The sequence below is a fragment of the Vespa crabro genome, chromosome 4, assembly GCF_910589235.1.
Source record: "Vespa crabro chromosome 4, iyVesCrab1.2, whole genome shotgun sequence".
Taxonomy (NCBI): Eukaryota; Metazoa; Arthropoda; class Insecta; order Hymenoptera; family Vespidae; genus Vespa; species Vespa crabro.
The window spans coordinates 10,638,015-10,660,501 of NC_060958.1; the positions used below are offsets into that span (position 1 = coordinate 10,638,015).

A 22,487-nucleotide genomic window follows, 5' to 3' on the forward strand; every position below is an offset into this window, starting at 1 on the left:
AAAGGTGCTTAAAGAAAAGTAATACTTTTGAAGTATGAGTAAATCAATGATATAGTTTACATTACTTATTTTACATATTTGTGATAATTACAATAACACCACATGCTTGACAGACAGCATTGTGTTATATCTCTACATGACTATAGTATACCAGATTCCTGACAACTATAAATAAATTCATTAATTTTATGACAGGTTATAAAACATACAAGTTCACTTTAATTAATACTAATAAATAATAGACAATTCTTAAATATGTCTATTACTACAAGATTCAATCTCGTTCGAATGGTAAAATGTATGAAATGTTTGTAAAACATTCTCACTTATAACACTAATAAGTTTATCTAGATGCACCTATTACATTTTTTATTTATTTAAATCTTATATATATATATTAAATTAAACACATTTACCAAAAATGTTGACAACGGCACTCACTGTCACTATATTTAATTTTATAAAAGTGTGGACCCTACAATCCAAAAACAATTCCCTTGAAATGTTCAAATAGGGAATCAAATCAAAATATTACTGACGTACTGGTGCCATTTGTTGAGTTAAAGAAAGGAAACCTTCTATCATTTTACGGAGTATATCTGGCACTGCAGGTTTCTTGGCCAAAGTATTCAAAATACTTCTGATTTCATAAAACATATTACGCGTGAATGGGTTTCTTTGTGATGCAAGACGTAACTTCAAGAACTGATAATATATAACTGGTGTTAACAAACCAACACGTCCCCTGTAAATAAATAAAATATTGTCGTTTATTTATTTGTTTATAGACTTTATATTTAATATATTATCGACTTACGTCAAAACAAGAAATGCTGTGTATGGTAAAATTATGATTTCAGAAAATGCACAGAAACGCAAAATTTTATGAGACTGAAACTCAACCAAAGAGATCATAAGACGTATTCCCCACCAGCTATTCTGTCCTAAGCACTTAAGAAAGAAAGAATATAACGTGTATTAATTTATCTTCACAATGACTTATGATATTTTTATATAATTACATGTTTAGATATGACTAGATGTTTTTGTACTTACATCCAGTAATGTGAGTGAAAAACTGGCAAATTGCAACATGGCAAATAAAAATATTGGTACAAGCACGACTAATTATAAATTTAAGAAAAATATATAGCATGTACTAAATAGTAGCATATAAGTATAAAAAAGAAATAATAAATAATATAATATATTATATTATATGAAATAAAACAAAGATTAAAAGGATACTTGTTACTGGAGGAACATAAAGAAATATTATAGAATAAAGTAAATAATGGCAGGAATCTTCGAGAAGTAACATTCCCAAAAATTGTCTAGTAAGATGTACATGTGGCAGTCTTTGGTGAAGACGCAATGCACTGGTTGCTGCATAGCTCATTAAAGCTTTGTAATATATATTATAAGAATTTCTAAAAAATAAAAAGAGTTATTAATTTATATTATGATAAAAATAATACATTTGTAATTATATGAAAAAAAAAAAAATGTTGAAAATAAATTTATTGGATACAAAGATAGCAACTTACCCAAATATTGGAATAATATAACTTATTGTAAATATCATAGTTAGTAATCTTGTAAACCATAATCCAGCTTTAATTTTGTTATCGATTACATGTTGTTTTAAAGCCAACCATCCTCTTTCCAACTGTGGTGATGAATCTCCTGAACCTGCATTATCTGCCATTCTATATATCATAAAATAACAAAAACAAAATATATATTTATAAATATAAATACGAAAATCATATTAATAAATAATATGTTGTTAATATTTAAACTATATATATATATATATACACATAATATAATAAATTATATATAATATATATGCATATAAATATACAAATGATAGTAAATTATTATGAGTAAAATTGCAAATAAGATAATTATAATTACCAGTAATCTATGTACATTAAATAAAATTATAATATATGAAAAGAATCAGTTTGCTTTTTATAAACGAAATTATCTATACGTGTTAGTTCAAAAATTAATTCTCATGCTAATCGACGTTTTTAATAAAAATTATAATGTATGTAAATATTTAAGCATTCACTTGTTCCTTTTATAAAACTTACTTTTCTTTGTATTGCTTATAAGAAAATGAAAATTATTCACTCTAAATCGAATAAATGATTCGATGCCGTTTCCTTGATCAATTACACGTTTCTCGTATGTATTCTAAAATATCTACGTGTGAATCTGATGAAGAACCGTATAATCGTGCTGAATATCGTTTTTGAAGTTCATTTTTTTTCTGATAGATGGTGTGCCAATGATTTATTATTATTATTTATGAACAAAATATTTTCATTTAGGTTGCATTTTAAAAATATTTACAACGCATACTGCGAATTTTACATATATTATTTTCAAATTACTCTGTAATGTTTATTATATATACAATTAATTGTACCATAATTAATGCTAATATAATTGAACAAATTACTTATCATATGACGTCTTATTCTAACCAATGAAAAGTATGAAACTCATATCATAAACGATGCAGTTCGTGTATATGTGAACTAATAAAAAATTGACGTACAAAAAAGTAAACGTAACAAGTAAAAAATTATTTACGCTTCTTTTTTTATTCAATCAAATTCAATAAACATTTAATTCAACAAGTTGTGAATAAATTAACAATGGAAATTATTAATTTTCTATATTAACTTCATTCAAGTGTTTTTAATATGAAATTATTTTATATGATAAGACTTTTATGTAATTTGCATATTGTTCTAATCAAATACAAAATATCTTAAGAATATTTATAGATAATTATTAATTTCAATTTTTTATTTATCCTGCATGCAGGCATACATTGACATTCGGAATAGCATCATATTCGATTGGAAATTCTATTTAAACAATTTCATAATTATTAGAATTTATTTGAATTTATTTATTAGTAAATAATTAAAATAGTATAAAAATATTATAACATTAAAATATTTCAATCACTTACCTTTATTACATATCAATTAAGAAATTTAATCTTAGTTAAATCATTAAAAAGTTCTAGAAAAATAGAGTGATAGATGATGTAGTAAAACTATTTAGGTCTGAAGAATTACATAAAGTAAAATATTTGTTTTATAATAAGTATTAAAATATGAGAAAAACTTAAATACATAGATATATATATATATATATAAAAAGAATATTGGTTCTGATCACAGACAAGATATAATTTAATAGTATACTCTACAATAATTCTTGATTTCGATTTACACTTTCGATACAAACTTTCCACTCACTATGTAATTTGCCATATGTTATATACATACATGACATGTAAAGTGTGGCATTGAATACAATAATGAAAAACATTTATGTTAATCTTCATATTTTACATAATAGGCATAATATAATCATGATATCATATTTATTGATTACAAACAAGACAGAAGAGAGATTACTTTTAAAATAAATATAAACACTTCTATTATATGAAATAAGTAGAAGTTATTCAATGAAATGCCTATTAGACATCACGCATGTTTATATGTAATAGATACATCTACTACAACTATTGTGATCACAATATAGTGTATCTAATGATATATGTAAATAAAAGTTTCTATATCATCTATATATTATAGTGTCTGTGTAAAATAATATTAATGCAGAATAAAAATAAATTATTTAATAAAATTCCTAGAAGACATGACAGATTGATATGTATTTATTAGCATTTACTCAAATATGCACTTATTTCATGCATTATAAAATTGTATAGCATATTATTATAATAATAAAATTATTTGATATTGACAAGCTTATTAAATTTTTAAAGATCTGATTTATTTGCATAGCATTAATGTATCAATTTTGTACCAAAAAATAAAATGGAATGAAATAATTTTGTATTGGTCACAATATTTTTCAATAATATAGCATATAAATTATCAATATAAAAAGCAATTTAGTAATATATAAATTCATTATTATTTAATAGTACTCTTTAGAAAAATGCAGCCCTTCTTATTCTTCTGTTTTTGCAATTGATGTAAATATGTATTATTCAATTTATACAAATAAAATATAACAAAAGAATTAACAGGAGAAAATAAATAAATTATGATTAATGTAATAATGAGAAAGAAAAATTATACAAATTTTAGTAGTCTTAGATTCCTTATACCTAACCTGTTAAAGAAGCAAATCTTGAGACTAGAGTAATGACCTAAACAAATTAATAGATAGTTTTGATAGCATTATCAAAGTTAATACTTTGTAAATAATTTTTATGATACAACATTGAACAATAGTTGAACAGAATTAATAATAAACTATGATGAGAAAACATGATTAAAATATGGAATAAATGTAACAAAACTTTGATTACCCAAATATCAGTAATAAAACAATGAAGAACGTGTGTCCTTTATATTTATAACAATGTCTAATAGAGAAAAATTTATCTCAATCATATTATTGATATTTCGTGAGTACTCTATGAAATATTTAAATATTTATATGTTCAAGTTAATTCTTAATTTTAAAATTAGCATAGTAAGCACACATCTGTATTGCACATTGGACATTAATCTAAAAAGTTGTCAGTATTGTTGTTTTAGGGCATAAACATTATCTTCTCTATAAAAATCCATCAAAATTCATACATAACTATTTGTACTTTTGAAGCAACCAAAATCTTATAAAAATGATGACAGATCAGTCAGACAAAGAGTATTCTTATAAAAATTTAACTAATCTGATAGTCTGCCATTGAAGGAAGTACTAACTATAACATTGTAAAAATCAATTCACTCTAATAATTAAAATAGTATATAGTGTTTTTGCTATTTGCTAATATATAATATCAAGTGTGCGAATAGATTAATATTGTCTGAGCTGTGAAACATCGACTAGTATTGCATTTAATATATGTGATGAAAAACGTATAATCTTATTCTATTATATAAATATCCAATAACTGACGACAGTTCTGCATTCATACAAATGACATAATACGATTGCCACAAATATTTAAGAAAAACGACTGCAACCACAACTATTAGTATCACCAATTGATGTAGTCTTTCCATTTATGGAAGTTGCATTTGTTTCATATCTAGGTAATTCCTTACTACGTGCTTGCTAAAATTAAATAATTAATTTAATAATAGAAAAAAAAAAAAAAAAAAAGAAAAAGAAAAAAAGAAAAAAAATATATACATATATAAAAATGAAAGACAAATAATACTTACATCCATAAGTTCTGCAGCTATCTCCATAAATAATCGTTCTACGTTTTCTGCCTCTTTTGCTGATGTTTCTAAAAAGTACATTCCATGTCTTTGTGCAAAATCTTCACCTACATGCGTTGGTATTTCCCTATCCTCTCGATCTATTTTATTACCTTCAAATGACATAATAAAACAAATGTAATTACTCACAATGAAGAACTTTGTTACAAATTATATATTAATATATCGAAATATTTTGCAATTTATTCTTTTATTTACCTACTAATATCCTTAAAACTTTATTATTTGCATATTCTTCAATTTCTCTTAACCAATCAGGTAAACAATCAAAAGTAGGTTGACATGAAATATCATATACTAAAATCAAAGCGTGAGCAGATCTATAATAACTTTGAGTTATTGAACGAAATCTTTCTTGTCCAGCTGTATCCCAAATTTGTAACTGTAATCAAAACAAATATATACCTAGTTCACACAATATACAATATATATATATATGCATAACTTTTTAATTTTTTTATACAATATGTGTATATATTATGTATATATTTATATTTAATTATGAGATATTACATGTACATGCAAACCTTGACTTTCTCATTTTCTACTTCCACAGTTTTAATCATAAAATCTACACCGATTGTTGCACCTTGACCTGGAGGAAATAAACCCTAAAAATAATAAAAAGATATTTTTATGGAAAAAAAAAAAAAAGAAACATTTTTTTCTCTTTTCCTTACGAAAACAACGATAATCGTAACATATGATATCGCGACTGGTAAGTATATTGTTCATTATTTAGGAAGTGAAATCATTTTTTAAAGATAGTTCCGATGATGTCATACGGTGAACGTAAATGAAAATTGAGCGATAATAATGTAGATAAGAAAGTTTTACCTGCGTAAATCTCCGTACAAGGCAAGTTTTTCCAACACCGGCATTGCCCACCAGGACGACTTTGAAAAGAAATTTGTAGTCCTCCATCACATTTGCACCGTGATTTATCCCAAAACGGTTTTACAAAAGCGAGTCTACCTATACATTTGCAAACATAACACGCGCACTTTCTACACTTTCCGATTACCTTGACGGTTGCCTTCGAATTACAACATACTTTGAGAAAGAATTTCGCAATATTCACCCTTTTGATATCACGAATGAAAATGCATCACGATCATTCGTATATGTACAATTAGTTTTTATTTAGTTAATTCACTCTAGTGTTCTAATTCTGTGAAACTCAAAGAAATGAACGATTAATATTTGTCTTACAACAGGTTTAGAACACTCGGCCATTCTGTCAAAATGACTGTTTTATCTATAGTTGTTACTACTAGATCTCAATGAGCGCTTTCTATAATTGCACACACACGTGCGCTACACGAATATGCACGTAAGTATGCAATACATACATACAAAGATATAAATGCATATACGACGCGACAGATAAAAGTGTTTTTATTATTAAAGTCTACACGGATTGAATAAATGAAATTCACGATAGAAGAGAATTGACAAACCTGATTTTTATTTTATAATTGGCAATCGTTACTATTTGGTATACGAGTTAAAGCTATTTTCAAAGCTGTTTTTATATGATAGCCAATAAAACAGATATATAGATTGGATGACTCATTATAATGAAAGGATTATATACTATATGCAAGATTCAGATATAGAAATTATATGAAAATCCATATTACTGATTAATTCAGAATAATTAATCATTTAAATTTATATTTCTTTTACCACTGAGATAAAATCACACTCTCATGAAAATATCTTCTTTACTAGCGACACGTACGGTGAGCTATCGAATTATGGTACAGAGTAGAGTAGACTGATTATATGAACTTTGAAACGAAAAAGACGATTGGTTGTTACTCCAAACAGAACCTACACACGATTGATTTTCACCAATCGGCGTGAGCGTTACTATTCATAATACCGTTAGAAGATACAAAGGTATGGCAGCCATTTTAAGTGAATGTCTCGTCCTGCTTAAGCAGTAGTGTGCGTGTAATTTTCGCAAAGAGTCAAAATAATTTATCTCGTGATGCTTCTATATCCGAAAATGTTTTAATAAGGTAAATTTTAATTAATGTTATTTTATATCGAAAGCGACAGTTCCTGTAGAACGTAAAAAATTATTGTTTTCATTGTTGTTAAAATTTGTTGGACGGGCGTTGAGGAAATCCAGATGCGTGGTAGTTATTCTTAAGCGACTAATATATCTCTCGCGTTCTAGAACATATAATTGTGTTAATGTGAAAATTCTAAAAAGACATATAGTGTGCGTAAATTTATTAGTTCATAAAAATAATCAATAAATGTACCAACAAAATTCATCAACTTCCAAGGAGTTCCAGATATTACATAAATAGAAATACTATTGTGCTAATTTCTTATTCGAAGTTAACTGCATAAAGCGTAGCATCATCATCTTTTTAAATGAAATAAATGATTTAAAGAAAATAGTGTTATTTTTGTTTTATTTATTTAAATATAGTGAAAGTGAAATTTTCATAGATTCATTATTAAACCAATTGCATCAAATAGTTATATTTAAATACATTTAGATTGCTAATGTTTTTATAATAGTGGAATAAATTAATATTTGTGTATTAATATATAAGTCATTAAAGTAAAATAATTTATTTGAAATGTAGTTGTCTAATGTACGAATTTAGATGTTTATATCTTGTGATGAATTTATTTATATATCATATAGTGTATTATTTATGAATTGTTATTAGTAAATATTTTCTTTTCATTGTGCAAAAGATCTTATTAAATCTATTATTACATTTTATTTAACAAATTAAAAATTAAAAGGTCATAAGTAAAATTACAGTATTATATACATTTTATACATTTTTCTGTTATGTTTTTTATTATACTATAGTGCGGTAACTGTGATTACTGGGACAAGGAATTGGTGCATTTATTTATTGGCGACTCGTAAAGATGACATCAGCAAAATCTAAAGAAATAGCCGATGAGTACATCTCATCGCTGTCTGATCTTACGATTAACAGCAAGCCGCTTATCAATATGCTTACTATGCTGGCAGAGGATAACGTTGAACATGCACCTGCAATCGTCCAAGCTGTCGAAAATCATCTACAAAAGGTTATTTATATTTTGTAGTTATTCTAAGGAAAAATTCAATATTTTTGTCAAACATTCTTGTAATGAAAATTATTTTCTATTTTATATTATTGGGTATCACGTATCACTGTATATCCATTTGTTATAATTCATGCTTATTGTAATGTCATGAACAATTAAGATAATTAATCATTTAAAATAACTAATAATTATAATTAATATAAATTATCTCCATATTTTATAATTATGTATAAAATATGGTGTTGCAGTATCTTTTTAATCAAATGATATAATTAATTCAGTTTCATGTTTCAAAATCTTATGTCTTTAAGGTATCATAATAACTAATTAATTTATATATAATCAATTTAGCAAAATAATCTATAACTTTTTCCTTCTTATCCATTTTATGTTGAAAACAAATGGATATATTGTATTTTCAAATATTATAATTACTTTTATTAATTTTTCTATATAAATATCATAGTACATTAATATTCATATATGTAGTACAACAGATAAAGGAAAAGTATTTTTACAATTTACAATATTTATACAATAATATTGTACAATTAATATATATATATATATATTTTACAATTTTTTAAAATTTCTATATCATAATTTGTTTCATTACATAGAAATATACTATATTTTTTCTGTGACAAATTTTTTTGAATTACATTAAAATATTATAGTAGTGTCTTCTATATGAGAGCGAATAAAGCTTTGTTATTTCATGATTAACTACATAATTATTGCAATTAGGTTATATGAAATGTTAGATTGCAGTGAAAGAAACAATTTTGATTCTTTCTTGTAAATGCGATAATATTATATGTATTTAACAAGATATATGAATTAATATTTATTTAAATAAATAACAGAATACTAATTAAGAATATAATTAAATTATATGAAGTCAGATACTGTGATAAAATTAAAGAATATGTTTTTGTGATATTGAGTATTATGAATATACAATACTAGCATGGAAATAAAATACTGTTTTATATTATTGACCTCTATGATGCAATCATTTCATTGTGAATATTTTATGTCTCGTCTCTTTTTATAAAGTAAATCTTAATTATAATTATAGATTACTTTCAAAATTCAATATATAATAATTAAATGTGATAGTATTTATAATATACATAGATATACATATTTCATTCAGATTCTTAAATTTAGATCGCTATTTGAATTATCCCAGATACATACATTCACTTATATGCTTAATAAGTGAACAAATTCATGTCTAATAAGTTTTATGACCTTTGAGTTTTGTGAACAAAATTCTGTATCTTTGGAGCCTTTTTTAATATTGATTATCTTTATAAGATGTTTAATGTGTTTATTTATTTTCTTAATTATATAATATCAGAATTTCTGAAATAATTATGGTACAAAAAATAGAAGGATGGTGTGTTATTGTTTCAATAGGTGAGGAGTGATATCAAACTACCTGTACTTTACCTCATCGATTCTATTGTGAAGAATGTTAATGGAACTTATCTAAATCTCTTTACCCAAAATATTGTGAATACATTTTGCGGAGTTTTTGAAAAGGTAATGTTTTATATTTGATTGAATTTATCTCATGTTTAATAGAAAAATTGGAATTATAGATATTGTGATTTCAATTCTATAATTTTGTTAATTTAGAGAAATGTATTTTACATATATATACACACACACATATATATATATATAGAGAGAGAGAGAGAGAGAGGGAGAGAGAGATTTCTTTCTATTTAAGAAGAGATTTTTTTCTTCCAATACAGGAAGTTATAGTGTACTTCCTCAGTTACAAACTCATGTATTCAACTTCATAGAAACTTCTTAAGTGTTGCACATTTTATGCTACTATAAGATAATGGTTTCATCAATATGGTATTGAACTCACAGTTCTATATGAACTCTTGCACTAGAGTATAACATTTTTTATTGCAGGATGACATTATGAAGTAATTTCGTCATTTCAATTGATATTAGTTTGTTATGTTGCACATAATAAATAAATAAAATCCATTTAAATTTGCAATGGAAATCTTGTTTTTGCTAATGTTCTTTTAATAATTCAGGTGGATGAAAATACTAGAGCCAGTATGTGGAAGTTGCGGCAAACATGGAATGATGTATTTCCTGCAAAGAAGTTATTTTCATTAGATGTACGAGTACAAAGTATTGATCCTGCTTGGCCAATCACTGCCTCTCCTACAAGTATATCGTCGGGCTCCATCCATGTCAACCCTCGTTTTCTCTCTATGGTAAAATTTTTACAATTGTATTGTATATAAAATTTTCATTCATTGTTCAAATCATTCGTTATTTAAAATCATTGATTATTTCTAGCCTCAACAAACAGCAACATCAATAGTTCAACCAATTGTACCGCCAGTTAAGTTACCACCAGGTGATCCAGTATCTACTACAGAAGCTGTAATGCGAGAGCAGCTATTAAAGAAGCAAAGAGAATTGTTAGAATTACAAAAGAAAAAAATTGAACTAGAATTGCTTCAAGCCAAAGCTAGTTTGGAACAACAGCAGAGGCAACTTGATAAACAAGCTGGAAGTTTAAAGACAGACATAGTATGTAAAAATAGATATAGAAATAAAGTTTTATGTTTCTTTTAATTTATAGAAATAAATAATTTATATTATATATTTATTTAATTTTTATAGGTTGTGCCATCAACAACTGTTCGTCCAAGTACAGAAAGTACTACCCAAGGAAAACCTACAACACCCGTTGTATCGAGTCCAACACCAAAACAGGTTACAAAACAGGTAATTTCAATCGTAAAAATAAAAAAAAATAGAAAGATAGCACCTAACTATTTAACAAAATGCTTCTCTTTGCTTTCATAAAAATTTTATTTTATTTTTATATAATTTTCAGTTTCCAGCTGCAGCTGCATCATTGTTGAAAAATGCAGGCACGAATAATGGTCCTCGAATTGCACCAGCAAGTAGTATAGCAGTAGCGTCTGCTAGGCCAATGTCACGTGATCCTCGATTGAAGACTGCATCCGTTCAGGAGGTGACAACTACAGATCCGCGACAACGACAGAGTACGACCGGCCAAAAGGAGATCCGGAGTGGTGAAGGCCAAACGCAGTTAGCGCCAAATATAAACACTGTACTTTCAGATCAATTAAAACACCAATTACTTCCGAAACAGGCTGTGACTAGCACTATCAACAAGCCTCCGACAAATCTTGCCGGCTCCGATACACAAACGATAAACGCTAGTAATAACACTAATGCTAATACGAACCTCAACAATAATAATAAAAGTTTCAGTGGTAACGCAAATAAAGATGCTGTCTCGCATCGAACAAGTCAAAAGAAAGACCCTCGATCGTCTAGTAATAATAGCAATAACCTAAACAGTAATTGCTCCAAAAGTGCCCAAAGTTCGTCACTCAATAGCAGTTCTTCGACATTGTCAGGAAGTAATAGGGGAGGTGGAGGAAGTGACATCAAGACAAAAGATGTGAAGAGTTTAAGTTCACGAAGCTCTTCATCGTCTACAATTGATAAATCTTCCACTTCCTCTAAATCCTCATATAGAAAAATAGGTAACAAATCGCGTTCTAAACAACCTCAATCATCTCCGAGTAAGGTGCCGAAAGTCGACAGAGATTCCAGTCCAGTTAGGTCTAAATCACGTGAAAAAGACAGTGGAGACAGTTCACCATCTTCGCGTACCTCTCCTCAGTCCTCTTTCCAAACTTCTAAAAATCGCAAGAAGATAAAATCGAGAAAGCGCAGTCCAAGTTCCCCATATAGAATACCCCGGCGTAATGACACAAAATCCAATTCAAGTTTAAGCAGTTCAGGTGGTGTTACTGAGGAGGAACAATCCGGTTCATTAATAGTATCTCCTCCTCACCCACCTACATTTAAAGAAATCAGGCCAAATGCTAGACAAAGAAATTATGTACGTCGAAATAAGGATGATAGTCTTAGTCCAGAACGTTCACCTGTTAATTCTGGGAACGTTCAAGTTACCACAGAACCAACACTGGAGTCATCCAGTAAAGACGAAGACCTCAGAGCTACATTGCCCCTTCCTGGTACTAATACCACCGTAGCTGAAAAGAGTGAGTCTACATATTGTGTTCAATTTTTTATATTGCTAAATTATAATTTTCAGATGTTTGTATTTTTCACACTTGATACATAAAAATTATACATAGTGTAACTAAAATTAATTTTTAATATTAAATTATAATTATAATGCATATTAAAGGTATATCTGTAAATTTATTGATGATATCAATTAATTTATTTTATTTTACAAGACAAGCATTTTTAGTGTGAGTTTATGACTCGCACTAATCACAATTTTCAACATAATCATCTATAGTAATAGTATGCTATGAAATTGACAAAAATGGCCTGAAACCTTAAGATTATATTATCATACATTACGTTAACGTCTATTATACTATTTTCAATTCTTTACAGAAGAAGATCTAGATCTTCGTGTCTTGCCACCAGTTAATACAAATAAAAGACAAAGTACTGAACACTTGGAACCAACAGCGATTAAAAAGACAAAAGCAGAAAAATTTGATGCGTAAGTATTATCAAAATAAATGACAAAAAAAATATTTAGAATGCTTTAATGTTTACTTTATTATGATGAACAGATTATTTGGGAATGAAGATGTTGATTTGAGAACATTGACGCATCCTAAGGCTGGTCGACCGCCAACACCACCACCACCAGTGATTTCCGGAGAAGATGGCAAAGACAGTTGGGCTAAATTAAAGACTCCTTCAAAGAATGACAGAGAAAAACAAGTGAATAATAATGATGACAAACGCGATAGAGATCGTAACAGAGATAGATTAGGTCGTCTCAGACTTTATAATAAATTACCGGACGATCCAAAAGACAGACGAAGAACATTGTCTAATGAGGATCAAGACTCTCGACCTGGTCGAAGAGGACGCGAAAATGATAAACCTGAAAGAAACGAAGATCGAAATATTGAAATAATAATGAAACAAGCTGCTGAACAACTTAATCAAGGATCGATTACAAAAACGCAATATAATACATTAATACAAGAGGTTTTACATATGAGTGAAGATCGAAAATTGAGAGCAGCACAGCGTAAAGAAAAAGAGGCAGGTTCTATAGTATGGGAAAAAGGAGTATCGTTGGATATTAATGGTCCGGTTGATCGTACACCTAATTTTAGCCCATCTGGTGAAAAAGAAGTCATAAGGAGTAAGGATCATCCTATTCCTAGAAATCCAAATGGTCCACGATGGCAAAGTCAGCCATGGCAGCAACCAGGTCCATGGGCACACCCACCAGGTCCTCCTTATGGTGGCCCTCAAGCACACTTTAATGCAGATTTTAGACCTGTAGGACCTTGGCAAAATCCAAGACATTTTGGCCCAATGAGGCCAGATTATCAGTATCATGGTGGTTATAATCACAATATTGGTCCAAATCCCCGATTAGGACCTGGTATGATGGGTCCTATAGGTCCTAATGGTCCTATTATATCTAATCTCTTACCAAATGGACCAATTGGTCCAATAGGTATGCCAAATCCTTCCTTGTCATTATCAGGTATGAATGGACCTGGAATAATAATGAATAATGGACCAATTCCAAGTTTAATGTCAAATCCAAACATACCATCTCTAAGTACTGGAAGAAATGTTTCGCCAAATGCTACAGCAACAAAATACGATCTTGAAGATGGAGATCAAAATTATAATGCTGCACTGCCAAAAAATCAAGGTCCTCATAGTCGTGAACTACCTCCGCCAGATTCGCAATTATTAGATGAAATTGCCCGAGATACTATGAAGTCTATAAATATTGATAATATCCCAAGAGAAATCAGATATTATGGTCAAACTGGTGTAGTTTTTATGAATTGGGATGATCCAAGAGAAATTGGATTCCAGGATGGTGTAAGGCGAATTTTAATAGATGATAAGGATACTATAACATGTGCATTCAATGATCAGTATAAAGAATTCATGTACGATGGAGAAGTTCACAGGTATTTCCAAAATAAATGTATTGTTTATCTCGTATTTACATATAATATTTTCGCATATTTTACATTTATATATAATCTGTTTCCAGAATAAAACTGGGTGCTCCAACAAGAGAATTATATGTTGATGATCGTTGGTATGAATGTTATTTTGGTGGAATGCCTGTAACTATAGAGCTTGGTGGTAAAAAAGTAAATATAAAATTAGAGGGCCCTCCGCCACAAGTAAAGATCGGTACTGTTAAACGAACAGATTTAGTAGTTGCTAAAATTAATCTCATAATTAATGCTAGAAATATGGTGCCTGTCTTTTTAGATGCAAAACCACAAATGTAAGTAATTTTGAAGTAATAACAAATGAAACCTATCTCAAAACGATTATATATATATATATATATATGTGTGTTATATTTTCTTATAACATAATTTTTATAGATTTGAAATTGAAGGCAAGCCTCATACATTAGAATTCATAGACGCTTTGCAAACGGTACTTTTGAATGGTCGACCGTTTAAAGTTGAATTTGGAGGATTACCTAAGCCCATCATTGTAAGAGATAAAAAACATTTCATAAGATTTTCGGTATTACCACGAGGTATACGTGCTGGATACGTTAAGATAGCAGGAATGAGAGGTGAAGAACCTATTGAAGCACCATCAACTCCACCTTTATTAAATCAAAAACCTAAAATTGATACTACACCTACTCCTACTCAGCTTCCATCTATAGAACAAGAATCCACATCCCAAGATGGTTCAGATCTCAGATCTACACCAAAACCAGGTAAGTATTATCCAAATTTATTTCTTTAAATTTATTATCTGTTTAGTTTCTTCAATTGAAGGCTATCTTTGTAGAACGAATCGTAAGTACTTTTAATATTTCATTCTTGTTATAGTAATAAATCGATATATCTTACAGATTTACAATTGGATATTCTATCTTCTGTTCTACCATCTGCAATGGCACCATCGTCTGGTTTGTCTTATCAGGCAGAACCGGTCGAAAATCCACCTACGTCAACTCCAGCTTTATCATTGCCATTAAATATGAATGAATTATTCCAGCGTTTAGTAGAGACTGGCATTGTACCAAATCTTACAGAGAAAAAGAAACAGGAAGAGGAAGAGAAAAAGGATCCAGAAATTATTCCTGTTTCTTTTGATAAGCCAGAGACGCTTAAAGTGTACGAATTAATGTTACCTACATTTTTATTACTGATATTTATAATTTATTATTTTTTATAAAAAAATGTCATTTTTATATATTCATTTGCAGGAAGCAACCAGCTATAGCTGCTGCTTTGTACAGTGGAATGCAGTGTAGTTCGTGCGGTGCAAGATTTGCACCTGAATTAGCAACGCGATATAGTCATCATTTAGATTGGCATTTTAGACAAAACAGACGTGAACGAGATTCTGCAAGGAAAGCACATTCTCGACCATGGTATTATGACGTTAGCGATTGGATACAATTCGAGGAAATCGAAGATCTTGAAGATAGAGGTATATACTTATATATATATATATATATTTTTTTTTTTTTGACACGCGGCCTCGGCATTAATTTAATCAATTAATTTTTATCTCACTTTTAGCTCAAAGTTGGTTTGAAACAGAAAAACAAACAGCTGAAATAGAAGGTATTGCCACTGAGGATACGCCACAAGAAACACAACAACCAAGTGTTCCTACTGGCTCTGATGAAGATTCGAGATGTCAAGTGTGTCATGATGCTTTTGAACAATTTTACAATGAGGAAAAGGAAGAATGGCATTTAAGGCCAGCAATTAGTTATGAAGGGAAAAACTTCCATCCACTATGTCTTGAAGATTATAAGGTAAATTTCTCTTTTTCTATTTGCATTATTCTATATATTATAATTTTCAGTTTTACGTGTCTGAAGACGATGATTATATTGATGTAATTTTATTAATAAATTTTCTGTTTGTTGCATTCGTACGAAAATAGGAAAAAAGTCTTGTGGTATGTGCTTCTTAATTAATATTCATATATTGCACTTCCTCAAGTGTTTAAACATTCGTAGAACTAGAATGAACAATCTGTACGCCTAAACTTGTGATAGTAAAAAGCATCTTTTCTTTCCTTTACGTTTCCCACTTCGTGTTCACTTTATGCATATATGAAGTGCAGAACACTTTTATTTGATACAAAATGCACTGCCGAAAATATAGATGAAAATATAGAACAGTATATATCAAACATTTTTTTTCTGTTTACTATGTTCCTGTAATAAACGTGATTTTTTTAAATTCTTTACTTTCGTATATCTTACTGTTATATTTTATAATCGATTAAAGTTATTATATTTTTACTTATTTTTTAACTTTTAATTAAGCCTGTAAATATATATGTCCATTTTTTAACAGCAATAAAAAGTATTATCATTTAATTATTATATATATGGTATACATGTGATGTATATAATAAATGCAGGTACTTTTTAGATCAAAGGTAAAGCACTACACTTCTTATATATATTACAGGATATTTTTATTATATATTAAAATTTATATAAGTATTATATATAAATTTTATGTTTTTACTCTGGACTTTTCTAATTAAAGGGTATACGTAATAATTCATATAATAAACCACTTCTTATTGTTTCATAACTTTAGAGAGCTCTGGAAAAAACTGCTTTGGCACTTGAGGAAACGATCGGAGAAATGGAAGATGAAAAGAAAAGTGGTATAGAAGAATCTATTGTAGAAGAAATTAAAATTCAAGATTCAAAAGTAGAAAGTGACATTGTTGAACAATCGATTGCTGAACGAGAGGATATAGTGCTTACAGAAGAACAAAAAACTCCTGAAATTGAAGATTCAGAAGATCACCTGAGTTTAGAAAATATAGAAAATCAACAGCAAGATGAAAAAATGGAGGATGAAAAGATCGAGAATACAGACAATGACAAATTAAACATAGAAGAATTAGAAAAAATAGATATACATTTACGAACGGACGAAGAAAAATCTCAAAGTGAAGTAATCGAAAGTAATTCGTTCGAAAATATAAAAATCAAAGAAGAACCTTTAGATGAAATCGAGGAACAAATAGAAGAACAATTTGACTTTACTAATGTAGATATTAAAGAAGAACCTACAGAACCTGAGCCAGGTACGTATTATTTAATATTGAAAGGATTCATTTACCATACATAAAAAAAAAAAAAAAAATAGGATTTAAATTTGTATATAGATTGTACTTGATTATTTCTAAAAATGGTACCTTAGCTAAAAACATTAGTTTTTTTTAATGAAATTTGTATTTATTATTATATATCGAGTCTTTAACGAGATTGTTTTACTAGATCCAGAAGAGAGCATAGTAAGTGAGCACGCAACAGTAGATACAACATATGCAGCTGTGAAAAGTTCTATTGATGGAAATGTGGAATTGGATTCTACCCCAGCGACATTACCAACAGCTCCATCCCGTATTAAAATTAATATTACGAAGCCCTTGAATACTAGCAAGGAACCTGAAGAACCAAAGGAGAAACAAATTGTAGAGCCTCAAATTGAAGAACATACAGAGCCTTTAGTGCCTGCTTCTATCAAACCCACTTTACTGGGTAGAAAATTATCTACCTTACCTCCCGTAGAAAAGGGACAAGAATTATCTGGACTCTGTTCAATAATGTAAATAGTAACTGTAAAATATTTTACGCGAATCTGTGGACACCCTAGTGGTTTGTGTGAAGTATGTGTTCGCGAAGGAGTTTGATTTATTCATAACACCTTTTTACATTAAGTTCGTATATTGTATATCACACCTTTTGTGCGGCTCGTACGACATGATGTGAAATGTTTATTTAAATATTTTGATATCGTGCGTACAATAATAGCCATACCTTGACATTGTTATTTATATATTTTTCTTTTTTTTTTCCTTCATTTCAAAATTTTAGGTAAAAATTTTAATACGTGTATCATGATACACGATAATATTTCATTTATCACTGTCGACTACGAAGTAAAAAACATCACGTCGTAAGAGTTAAGAATACTTTGTAATATGTGCAAGTGTGAATGTATGTATGAATATTTGCCGTTATATGTAGTGTGAAAGAAAAGTTGCATGTGTATGATGCAAGTGAAATGATTGAAGTGAAGTAATAAGGTGATGTAGCATTCCTAATAGTATTGAGTGCAATCACAATTCGTGACATGTCAACAAAGTTAGAAATGTCATGAAGATTTACGATGGTCTGCACAAGACTTATTGAGAATTTCGTACCGTTTGTACTTTGTAAACTACTAATTCTGCATAGGTTAATTTATAAAATTACTGTTCGTTTAAGAGGTGCTTCGTGGAACTATACACAAAAATCATTGCACCTAACAGGATTATTTATAAAGAATCGAATTTGCCCGAATCAATTGTTAAAAATGTACAAATTGTGTGATATGTGATTGTCTGTTGCATTGTACATACTTTCAACAATGATATGATCACGATGAGATTAGGTAAGACACAAAAATTAGTACTAGAGTCATTATTTTGTTGTATAAAAGAAGACTTGTTGATTATTCGGGTTTTGACTTCCTCTTTCGTTACTTATTATCCTATAGTAACCTCTATAATATCCTTTATAATGATAACAGTTGCAGCGTAATTAATTAGTGATTTGGATTTTTAGCCATATCTAGGAGTACTTGGAGAAATAAAAAAAAAAAAAATGCTAAAAAATTAGTCTAACTTAGTTGAAAATCTATCTCAATATTCAATAAAGAATTTTTTAAAAATAAAGATGACTTGTTAAATCTCATCACATTTTCCATCTTAGATTTTTTACTGTTTAGAAATACTTATTTCAAACTTGTTATATCATATATTGCAAAAGAAATTGAGTACTATCGACAAATTTTACTAATAATGTTTGAAGAAAAAAAAAAAAAAAAAAACTAATATGATAATGAATTACGAGAAAACCTAAAATAAATAAAGATTTTGTATAAAATTATTGATAATAAAAAAATTATGTAAAATTATCATTTTTGTAATGCATCATTGAATGTTGTCCGTTAATACGATTATTCGTTTTCATCCATTAAAATATTTTTATCATTTTTGTTTTACTTATAATTCTTGCATCTAGAATTGCTTTCCACTTATATGGAAAGCAGTTCTATTATGTGAGAAGTAAACCAACAACAATCCTGCAACTTTTATTCATAAACTGCAATTATGTGGCCATCTTGGAAAAGGAATTGTATCCTTAATATTTGTTATTCCCAAGACACATTGCAGAAATCTTTCAAAACCCATCCCAAAACCACCAGTAGATACATTGCCATATTTACGTAATTCTAAATACCATGATAAATTATGATTAGAAGGTAATTTTAACTTCAACTTTTCATAATTATCTTCGCGAATGCTTCCTCCAACTAATTCTCCAACAATTGGTACTAAAAGATCCAGTCCTGCAACCTTTGAATCAAATTTATAAATCCAGAAACAAGTATGTCTATCATTTCTTAATAATTAAATATTACTTACTGTATCATTATATTATCTTACCTTAGAAGAATCATTTGAACATTCTTTCATATAAAAAGGTTTATCCTCTTTTGGCCAATTTATAACAAAAAGAGGAACATTATTATTATATTTTACTAAAAAAAGTTCATGTTTCTTGGATAACGCATCTCCATATTTGATAGGATGCTGTAATTCAACTGCATGATCATTTAAAATATTTATTGCTTCATCATAAGTCATGTGTCCAAATTTGCTATTTAACCACTGTGGTTCAGTGGCACCTATATGATGGAAATCAAGGGGATTATGATCAAGCATATCTTTAGTTACAGTTTTCACTAAAAGTTCAACTTCTTCTGCTATTTCTTCAATATTTGAAACAAATGCTTTTTCAGCTTCTACCATATAAAATTCTGATAAATGCAATCTTGACTTTGAATTTTCAGCTCTAAATGTAGGTCCAAAAGTATATACATTTGAAAGAGTCCTAAAAATACCTGAATATTTATAAATATCTAAAATTTTATATGCAGGAAGTAATAATAATACATCATTTATATATTTTTAATCACCTTGCAAGAACTTCTAACTGTAATTGTCCAGATACAGTTAAATATACTTTAGAATTGAAATAAATTTCATCTAATGACATACCATCTTTCTTCATACTCTCAAGAACTTTGCAATCAGGTCTTACAATAAAAACTTCACCTGCACCTTCACAATCATTAGAAGTTATTATTGGCGTGTGAATATGTATAAAATTTCTACTTCTAAAATGATTATTAATATTTGCAGTAGCTATATCACGTAATCGTAATAAACTACTGAACTTTTGTGCTCTTGGCCTCAAATGTAAATATTGTCTTAAATATTCTGCATCATAAGGTTTCTTTGGTTGTAATGGATATCCTTTAGTAACATCACATGTACCAATAACGTGTGTCTCATTTACTTGTAATTCCAATCTACCATTAGGTGTTAAAGTCAATATACCTTCTGCATTAATACTACTTCCATAAGTTAAATCAATTGGCTTAGAAGATTTAGGTATAACAACCTGGAGCATTTCATTGGTTGATCCATCATTAACATCAAAGAAAATATAATTTTTCATTTTCCTGATCGCGTATACCCATCCCTGAATAAAAATGCTATATTTGTTGACTATTAAGAGATTCTTTCTAATAGTAATATATTAAATATGGATTAAGAAAAAAAAAAAAAAAAAAAAAAGAAAAAAGAAAAAAACTAGATATAATCTAAAGGAAAATGTTTAATATATATGATGATTGATCGATTTTCGAAAATTCATAATTAACAGAATTCTATTATGCAAGAGAATAATTAAGGACATATAACAATGGGAAGCTAACCTGTACTTTTGTACTCTTTCCCACAGGTTTCTCCAAAATGATATCTAAAATTCTTGAAAAATTACGTGCATTGCGCTTAAGGAGATTTTTCTGTATAAATAATAATCGTGTTATATTTCTAGAAAACATATTAAAAGAAAAATATCTTTCGAATTACTATCACAATAAAAATCAAATTTCTTTCGTTTATACATACGCAAGTACAAGATGGAGTCTTATGACAATTTAGTAACGAATAATTCCTAAACAATAGATACCAGATGGAGCTGTAAATATAAAATTGTGGAATTTTCCATCAGTAACAAAATTATTAATTGTTTTAACAGTCTTTTTTGTAACAATGATATGATAAAGATATAATAAAAGTATAAAAAATAAGTAACAAGGAATTATAAATATTAGAGGAACAAAACACATATTTTATTTATCATTAGTCGTTTTCTAACTGACTCAAGTTCGCATCGTGAGACCAGCAGAAGGTCAAAATAAAATAATGATTAAAGCATTGTCCACTAGGGACATCCAGTTTTCTTCTTTTCTGTATACATCACTTCCTATGCTATTTTAACTCTATCTTATCGACCTCGACATGTTCGTTACAAAATACTTTCATTTCTTTAATTATTTTCAAGAATTGCAATATTCATAAACTTTTTTTAATATAAGTTCTATGATACATAATAATAAAAAAAAAAAAAAACTATTATTTAATTTGTCAATAAATTAATTCTATCGAAAATATCGATCCAATCACTTTTCAATTATCATATAGTTATACTAGGTATATTTATATCTTTACATATTTGCTTCCATTAAAGTAAACATTATTTGTTTAATTTAATTTAATTTAATTTAATTTAATTTAAGAAACAAAAAAAAAGGAATTAACCTTCATAACTACGGACTAAATACATGCTCAACCTGAATAAAACTATTATTTGTTAAAATCGATTCAAAGTAATACAATAGTAATGCCTAAAAACAGTAAATATTTTCGTAGTTTAAAATTCTTTGAATTAAATTCTAAACAATTTTCTCTACTCGATTTCTGTTTCAGTATATAAATTTATACAGGATTATTGTTTTAAAAGAATAGATTACGGTAAAGTACTCATTTAACATGAGTATTATGAATTACTCTTAATGATATAACGTTGTCTGACTCATGCAATATATAAAAGAAAGTATGTTTAACTTGGATCTA

The 22,487-nt window shown here is 28.2% G+C and overlaps 4 protein-coding genes across 9 annotated transcripts; 1 reads left to right on the forward strand and 3 right to left on the reverse strand.

Moving 5' to 3' along the window:
- Positions 1 to 33: 33 nt before the first annotated feature.
- On the reverse strand, positions 34 to 2,259 carry LOC124423941 (Krueppel homolog 2). Its single transcript, XM_046962327.1, has 6 exons — positions 2,103 to 2,259; positions 1,548 to 1,709; positions 1,249 to 1,430; positions 1,057 to 1,124; positions 818 to 951; positions 34 to 745 (listed from the first exon to the last, which is right to left on the reverse strand). Exons 2-6 carry the CDS (start codon positions 1,706 to 1,708, stop codon positions 532 to 534), a joined length of 759 nt encoding a protein of 252 aa, XP_046818283.1. The 5' UTR covers position 1,709; positions 2,103 to 2,259; the 3' UTR covers positions 34 to 531.
- Positions 2,260 to 3,197: 938 nt separating this feature from the next.
- LOC124423942 (ras-related protein Rab-30-like) lies at positions 3,198 to 7,023 on the reverse strand. 2 transcript variants are annotated; one of them, XM_046962328.1, is made up of 5 exons: positions 6,141 to 7,020; positions 5,831 to 5,914; positions 5,502 to 5,685; positions 5,244 to 5,395; positions 3,198 to 5,133 (listed from the first exon to the last, which is right to left on the reverse strand). In XM_046962328.1, the coding sequence occupies exons 1-5, from the start codon at positions 6,225 to 6,227 to the stop codon at positions 5,023 to 5,025; spliced, it is 618 nt and encodes a 205-aa protein (XP_046818284.1). In that variant the 5' UTR covers positions 6,228 to 7,020; the 3' UTR covers positions 3,198 to 5,022. The 2 variants fall into 2 exon arrangements, with proteins under 2 accessions (XP_046818284.1, XP_046818285.1); XM_046962329.1 differs by lacking the exon at positions 5,831 to 5,914 and having other exon boundaries at positions 6,141 to 7,023.
- Positions 7,024 to 7,172: 149 nt separating this feature from the next.
- LOC124423939 (pre-mRNA cleavage complex 2 protein Pcf11) lies at positions 7,173 to 18,952 on the forward strand. Of its 2 annotated transcripts, XM_046962320.1 has the most exons (17): positions 7,173 to 7,330; positions 8,149 to 8,375; positions 9,801 to 9,926; positions 10,442 to 10,627; positions 10,713 to 10,949; positions 11,043 to 11,147; positions 11,260 to 12,466; positions 12,834 to 12,945; positions 13,019 to 14,398; positions 14,485 to 14,727; positions 14,831 to 15,180; positions 15,319 to 15,583; positions 15,676 to 15,902; positions 15,995 to 16,236; positions 16,368 to 16,382; positions 17,039 to 17,537; positions 17,731 to 18,952. In XM_046962320.1, exons 2-17 carry the CDS (start codon positions 8,211 to 8,213, stop codon positions 18,063 to 18,065), a joined length of 5,694 nt encoding a protein of 1,897 aa, XP_046818276.1. In that variant the 5' UTR covers positions 7,173 to 7,330; positions 8,149 to 8,210; the 3' UTR covers positions 18,066 to 18,952. The 2 variants fall into 2 exon arrangements, with proteins under 2 accessions (XP_046818276.1, XP_046818277.1); XM_046962321.1 differs by lacking the exon at positions 16,368 to 16,382.
- Positions 18,919 to 21,628, reverse strand: LOC124423940 (probable asparagine--tRNA ligase, mitochondrial). Of its 4 annotated transcripts, XM_046962326.1 has the most exons (6): positions 21,480 to 21,628; positions 21,284 to 21,373; positions 20,968 to 21,048; positions 20,480 to 20,875; positions 19,947 to 20,394; positions 18,919 to 19,856 (listed from the first exon to the last, which is right to left on the reverse strand). In XM_046962326.1, exons 3-6 carry the CDS (start codon positions 21,000 to 21,002, stop codon positions 19,596 to 19,598), a joined length of 1,140 nt encoding a protein of 379 aa, XP_046818282.1. In that variant the 5' UTR covers positions 21,003 to 21,048; positions 21,284 to 21,373; positions 21,480 to 21,628; the 3' UTR covers positions 18,919 to 19,595. The 4 variants fall into 4 exon arrangements, with proteins under 4 accessions (XP_046818282.1, XP_046818280.1, XP_046818278.1 ...); XM_046962324.1 differs by having other exon boundaries at positions 20,480 to 21,048; positions 21,480 to 21,626; XM_046962322.1 differs by lacking the exon at positions 21,480 to 21,628 and having other exon boundaries at positions 20,480 to 21,048; positions 21,284 to 21,473.
- Positions 21,629 to 22,487: the final 859 nt, after the last annotated feature.